Below are 7,307 nucleotides of genomic sequence, written 5' to 3'. Positions count from 1 at the left end.
TTGTGTTAGAAAGTAGCACATTTAGGGCAGAGGAGAAATTTCTCATTCAAGAGTGGTGGAGCTGTGGAATTCTCTGCTGCGGAAGGCCAAATCACTGAATAAATTTAAGAAAGAAATCAATAGATTTCTAGAGCAAGGATATCTTGGGTTATGGGGAGACCGTGAGTGCAGAGTTTTGGGATATTGTGAGACAGAGAATCAGCCATGATCATAATCAAATGGCAGAACATGTTCAAGACTCTAATAGCATATTCCACATCAGTGGCCAATCACCTTCGACTGTTTCATCTGCATCTGACCTTCACCCCATCATAAAGGGACGTTGGAATGGTCAGAAACCAGAATGTTCACTGATCAATGCTCAGTGCCATTTTGGAAAATCTATACACCATTCAAGCTTGAGATCGTGGCAAATAAAATTATTGCACAAGTGCCAAGCCCCAACCTCTGCCAAGAGAAAATCTAACCCCTCCTCTCGACCATCATTGAATCCCCCACATTCCAGGGTTTACCATTGACCAGAAATTGGACTGTCCTATAAAAACTGTGATTACTAGAGCAGGTTAAAGGCTTGGAATCCTGGAGCAAGTAACTCTCTACCTTATTATATAAATTAGCATCTATTTTATCCAATTGCCATTTACACATTCAGATTTATTTTAAACAGTAAATCACCAGGAGATAAAGGTGCAGAAATCTGCAGAGTTTAATGAGGGCATTCTAACACAAATTGTAAAATATCCCTTTATTACAAAATTACAGAAACACAGACCCAGGAATTTAATGTGAATTTCAGGATTGTCAGATTACTTATTGCGACCGGCACACTTGGGATTTGTTAAGTTTTCCAGAACCTTCACCCTGGCAGCTTTAACCGATTCCCGATATGCACTCACATATTCTGCAGCAACTTTCTTCTACAAAAAGATTTAAAAAATGTGAATAAATAACTGACCAATGCTGATATCTTGTGCATGAGGCATGGAGACACTTTCTCAGACTGCTTTTGTCTAGAGTCTGGTTCCATAAGAAAATACATTTCCTACTTCACGCATCAAAAGATTAAAGCTCCCTCTACACTATCCCCAAACCCTCCCAGGACAGGTACAGCATGGGGTTAGACACGGAGTAAAGCTCCCTCTACACTATCCCCAAACCCTCCCAGGACAGGTACAGCACCGGGTTAGACACGGAGTAAAACTCCCTCTACACTATCCCCAAACCCTCCCACGACAAGTACAGCACACGGTTAGATAGAGTAAAACTCTCCCTATAATTTCCTCAAATATTCCTAGGAAAGATACAGATAGAGAAAAGCTCCCTCTACTCTGCAATCTAATTTCATCAAATCTCTGGTGAATAAATCTCCTCTCGTGCCCCAGCTCGTCCTTCGCAATAAATACACATTCACCATGTATAACTGCAGTCGCTCCATTTCCAATCGGAAGAACTCTTCCACTGTCAAATCTAAAACATCCACTTTCAAAGCAAGGAATGCACAGGCTGGAGAATGGCGTTGGTGTTCCAACCTGTTGGGAAAGAGAGAGTGGGGAAAAAAGTATTAGTCAGGAAAACACATGGAGGGAAAGAGGAACTTGTTTCTATGGGAAGAGATTTGGGAAGAATAATCATGATAGCCAGTTGAGAGGAATCATTTGGGGGGAGATGGACAATCCATTGTGAAAATGCTGAAGAGAGACATGAGGCAGAAAATGAGCCATGATCACACTGGTTAGGAGGCCAGGCTCAAGAGTTCAGTGGTCTACTCATTTTCCTAATTTTGCAGAGCGAACTGGAATGATAAACACAGGCAAAAAGCAACAATTGAATGATAGGCCTCCAAAAGGAGATAGTTTGAGAGCAGACCAGACACATTTACCAAAGGCAAGAGGATAACCAAAGCTCGGGGTGGGGGGAGTGGTGTGTGTGCAGGGAGGTGATTCTGAGGAAAGAGTCACTGAATCTTTGTTCACAGTAAGAGACCAATCAGCCAGTCATATCTGTGGCAGCCCTTTGTCAGAGCAATTCATCGTTCCCCTTCAACCCATAACCCTGTGAGATTTTCCTAATCAAATTATTCAATTCTTCATTTGAACTACCTTTGCTACCTCAGACGTTCTGAATCCCAACCACTCTCCACAGAAACGCTGTGTTGCCATTGGCCCTTGTGTTAATTATCTCAATCCACTGTCTCCGTTCCCCTCTGTCCAGAATCCACTATTTTTAATACTTTAACTTTCCTCAGCCTAGAATCCCAACTTCTGCAAATTTACACAATTGGTTCCAGTGATGAGAACTTCATTCTCGTGAATCTTTTCTGTATTAATACCCTCATATCTTTCCCAAAACTGGACAATAATCTAGTGTATAAACAATAGTTTGGTCTCAACAAGTTTAACAACTACCCCCCACCAGATTAATCAAGCCCAGGATGGCATATACTTTATTAGCCACAACCAGTCCCTTTACCTTCAAAATAAAGTTAATGCACATTTAAAACTAGTACCTCGTGCCCTGCATTCTACCCTTCAATGTTTTACCAACACAAATCACAGCTTTTGAACGTGCTGCCTGTTTATCCATTTGAAGTTCCACATTATCCTGTATGGTTCACAATGCTGGTAATATGGAGATCACACCCAGTACTCCAAACTCTGCACCATGTGTTAGGAATAAAGGTCCCAACACCTCACCCTTGTGAACCTCTACAATGAACCTCCCTCCCACATGGGGGAAGGAAACCAGCCAGTTTTGTATCACGGTGCTTCTATCCTGTTTATGAACTGAGCTGTCATGTGACACTATCAATGGTCTTCTAGAACCCATTTAACAGCGTTACTCATTACCCTGTTGTAACGTATCCATAGAATTCCTACAGTGTAGGGAGTCAATTAGCCCTATCGAGTCTGTACCAACCCACCAAAAAAAAAAACATCTACCCATTCCACCACCCAACCTCAGCGCCCACTTCTTTGGGCATTGAGATAATTTAGCATTGCCACCCATCCTAACCTGCACATCAGCATGACATCAGTAGAAGGGAAATGTGTTTCTCTTTTGCCAGGAGCGCACACACACAGCTCACTCTTCAATCTTTATACCCAATAAATTGTTCATGAGCCTGGTTTTAATAAACAAACTCATGTTCACCCAATCCCCGATGAATAATAGTTCTTTTCTTTAAGAAAGGTCCAAGGTATAACATGACATCAAAATTCTCCCTCAAGAGCAGAGATTTGGATAGCTGCAAGGTGACAGCAGAGATAATGGGTCAAATGGCAGCCATATGTTAAATGACACCTTAGCACAAAGTCTTAGCACTGGACCCCAGTTACCCTCAAATTCAACCGAAAGCCAAGTTCATTCCAATAGAGCTAACGAGAAAAAAAATCCCCAACTACCAGGGTTCATCTTCAGGCTCCCAGCTTTCCAGTTCCTTCAGACAGAAAAAGCAGCTAGCCACATCAGGTCCATTCTCAGTTGGGCAGTGTAGAAATCCAGCTTTGGCCATCTGGAGAGGAACCACAAATCAAAGTGTCAACATCTGGAGACAAAGTGTCTAATGTCACAGACAGCTGGAAGAAAACCGCCCATAAATCTCCAGTGAGCTTCTTAGCTCTGAGGAGGAGGAGGAGGAGGTGGTGGAGGAGGAGGAGGAGGAGGAGGAGGAGGAGGGAGTAAACAGAGGTGTGACAGCTGGAAATTACCAGTGCATTGATTTTCAATCCCAACTAAAGTTTCCAGTTATTTCAGAGGAATAACAGCAAGTTTCCGCTCATTACAGCTACAGATCCCAGAGTACATTAAATCCTCAGTATAATCCATCTAGCAGCTTACTTTAAAGTTTATTTAATAGTCACAAGTAAGGCTTATATTAACACTGCAATGAAGTTACAGTGAAATTCCCCTAGTCGCCACACTCCAGCACCTGTTCGGGTCAATGCATCCTAACCAGAATGTCTTTCAGACTGTGGGAGAAAATTGGAGCACCCGGAGGAAACTCATGTAGACACAAGGAGAACATGCAAACTCCACACAGACAGTGACCCAAGCTGGGAATCAAACCTGGTCCCTGGTGCTGAGAGGCAGCAGCAGTGATAACCACTGTGCCAATATGGTAACCTCCTTTCTCTTTCAAAAATTTTAAACTATTCAGAGGAGATGAATGATCAAAATCTAGAATGGCCTCTTGTATTTTTAACCCCCGAATGCTACTTCTTTGGAACAGCTGCTCAGCTTTACTGTCTCTATCCATTTTCACCTCAACCAACGGCAAACTCCCTCTGGGGCAGTTATTGAATCAATAGCCACTACCTTGTGCAATATTGAAAGTTCCATGGTGGGGGTTGGAATCTCCACTCCCACAACAGATAGGAGGAAAACTGAAATAGCAAGATAAAAAGTAGGCTGGAAACTTTCACCATTCACAGGTTATCCCCATCCCACTGTAATGAACAGAAATTTGGCTGGGTGCCAAATTCTCCAGCTCAGATGCATTTTGGTAGATTGAACCACCGCAGGACTTATTCAGTTAATGGTAGGGCATTGGGGAGAGAGTTTTAGAACAAAGATCTAGGTTACAGGTTCATAGCTCCTTGAAAATGGAGTCAGGAGGTGGACAGAGAACAAAGAATAAAGAACACAGAAAATTACAGCACAGGAACAGGCCTTTTGGCCCTCCAAGCCTGTACTGATCATGCTGCCCGACTTAATTCAAAGCCCCTACCCTTCCGGGGACCGTATCCCTCTATTCCCATCCTATTCATGGATTTGTTAAAGCACCCCTTAAAACTCACTACCGTATCTGCTCCCACTACCTCCCCTGGCAATGAGTTCCAGGTACCCACTACTCTCTGTAAAATATCTGCCTCGTACATCGCTTTTCAACCTGTGCCCCATGGTAATTGAATCTTCCACCCTGGGAAAAAGTTTCTGACTATCCACTCTGTCCATGCCCCTCAATCGTGTAGACTTCTATCAGGTCTCCCTTCAACTTCCATCACTCCAGTGAGAACAAACCAATTTTCTCCAACCTCTCCTCATAGCTAATGCCCTCCATACCAGGCAACATCCTGGTTAATCTTTTCTGTCCCCTCTCCAAAGCCTCCACATCCTTCTGGTAGTGTGGCGACCGGAATTGAACACTATATTCCAAATGCAGCCTCACTAAGGTTCTTTAAAGCTGCAACATGACTTACCAATTTTTAAACTCAATACCCCGATCGATGAAGGCAAGCATGCCGTATGCCTTCTTGATGACCTTCCCCACCTGCATTGCCACTTTCAGTGGCCTGTGTACCTGTACACCCAGATCCCTTTGCCTACCATTTACTGTATATTTCCTATCTTTATTAGACATTTCAAAATGCATCACCTCACATTTGTCTGGATTAAACTCCATCTGCCATCTCTCCTCCCAAGTCTCCAACTGATCTATATCCTGCTGTATCCTCTGATGGTCCTCATCACTATCCGCAAATCCACCAACCGTTGTGTCGTCCCAAACTTACTGGCCAATCCAGTTACATTTTCCTCCAAATCATTTATATATATTACAAACAGTAATGAAGAATTCTTCAGTAATGAAAGCAGCATTCAGCATGCTTGGTTTCACTGGTCAGAACATTGAATACAGGAGTTGGGATGTCTTGTTGAAGTTGTACAAGAGATTGTTAAGGCCACACTTGGAATACTGTGTACAGTTCTGGTCACCCTGTTATAGAAATTATATCATTAAACTAGAAAGTGCTGAAATGATTTACTGGTATGCTATCGGGATTTGGTGGTCTGAGTTATAAGGAAGGGCTGGATAGACAGGAGCTTTTTTCTCTAGAGCACTGGAGGCTGAGGGGTGATCTGATGGAGGCCTAGAAGATAATGAGGGGCATAGATCAGCTAGATAATCAATACCTTTTCCCAAAGATAGGGGAGTCTAAAACTAGACAGCAGAGATACAGAAGAGTTCAGAGGGGCTTTCTCCCTCCCCCACCACCCAAGAGTGTCTGGAACAAGCTGCAAGAGGTAGTAGTAGAGGCAGATATAATTTAGTCTTTTAAAAAACATTTAGACATTTACATGGGTATAGAGTTGTATGGGCCAATTGGGACTAGTTTAGTGGTTTAAAAAAAAGGGCAGCGTGGACAAGTTGGGCCAAAGGGCCTGTTTCACAGCTGTAACCTGTCCTCTTTTCACTGTAACAGGTGTACGGCACAAACAACAGGTAAAGGTCACACGCCTAGTGTTTACTAACCAACAGGCCACTTGTGAACTCATCACCAAATAATTATTATTCTAAATGAGCACAGGAACTTATTTGCAAACAGTTAAATTTAATTCTCTTGATTTGTCTGACTTTTGTAACTTGTACATTAATCATTCAACATAAACAACTGGGTTCAAGGTGTTAGAAATATACCCAATATTCAGATGCTTTACCTGACACTCAGTCACTGACAAAATAAAAGCAGCTGTGGCAATACTCAGCTTGTTAGGTCAAACCCAAATTTAGAATTAACACAGAAACATTTAGTTTCACATTAAAATACATGAGTCTATAATCTCGTGGAGAATGAGGCAGCTCTCAAGTCAGGGGAAGTCCCACTGAGTTTTCCCACCTCAGGAGTTGTTCTGAGGGTGTCCGTTCTGATTTAGAAAGGGATAGTTTAAACTATCACAGATATGAAACAGATCAGCAGCCAGTCTCACCTCTTCTCTCACCGTCCCCACAACGTACATTCTTACACTCACCAGCTCCCACACTTACATTTTTAGGTGTACATTGACAATTCTCAGTAAATGGCCAGTTTCTGAAAGTGGCCAGCCTGTTCTCATAGGAATACATTAACTTTGACTCCAAGAGCCAACTGCTGTGATCAACCATCTTAATAAAAATACACACAGCCCCTCCCAGCAAACTACAGCACACTGCCGAGATCAGCAAAATAAACAGTTACTGAACAAATCAACCAATAGAATTGGCCCTAAAGGCAGCTGGAGGCTGTTTTAGTTTAAACCAAATATCATCGAATTCTCTTCAAGTACCAATAAAATATGATTGGGCGCAGGCTCAGTGGACAATTCTTGTTCGATGATTAAGTGGAATCATATTTGTTGATGAGAGAGTGAGTATAATTAATTACATCGATCAGACAGAGTTTCAATGCTAACTGTTAACCAGTGAGTAGCAGCCCCCCCACACCCTGAAACTCTGGCCAGGAGTTCCCTGTTTGCAGTTGTGCGAATCCCATTTGGCCACAAGAATTATAGAATCCCGACATTGCAGAAGTAGGCCATTCTGCCCATCGAGC

General features: G+C 42.7%; 1 protein-coding gene across 1 annotated transcript; it reads right to left on the bottom strand.

Annotated features, from left to right (window-relative positions):
* Positions 1-806: 806 nt before the first annotated feature.
* birc5b (baculoviral IAP repeat containing 5b) lies at positions 807-6,880 on the bottom strand. The gene is made up of 4 exons (XM_080214578.1): positions 6,764-6,880; positions 3,402-3,511; positions 1,412-1,529; positions 807-917 (listed from the first exon to the last, which is right to left on the bottom strand). Exons 1-4 carry the CDS (start codon positions 6,878-6,880, stop codon positions 807-809), a joined length of 456 nt encoding a protein of 151 aa, XP_080070704.1.
* Positions 6,881-7,307: the final 427 nt, after the last annotated feature.

Source organism: Carcharhinus amblyrhynchos, chromosome 29 (genome assembly GCF_965287045.1).
Source record: "Carcharhinus amblyrhynchos chromosome 29, sCarAmb.v2.hapA, whole genome shotgun sequence".
Classification (NCBI taxonomy): domain Eukaryota; kingdom Metazoa; phylum Chordata; class Chondrichthyes; order Carcharhiniformes; family Carcharhinidae; genus Carcharhinus; species Carcharhinus amblyrhynchos.
This window is presented reverse-complemented; position numbering and strand designations above follow the sequence as displayed.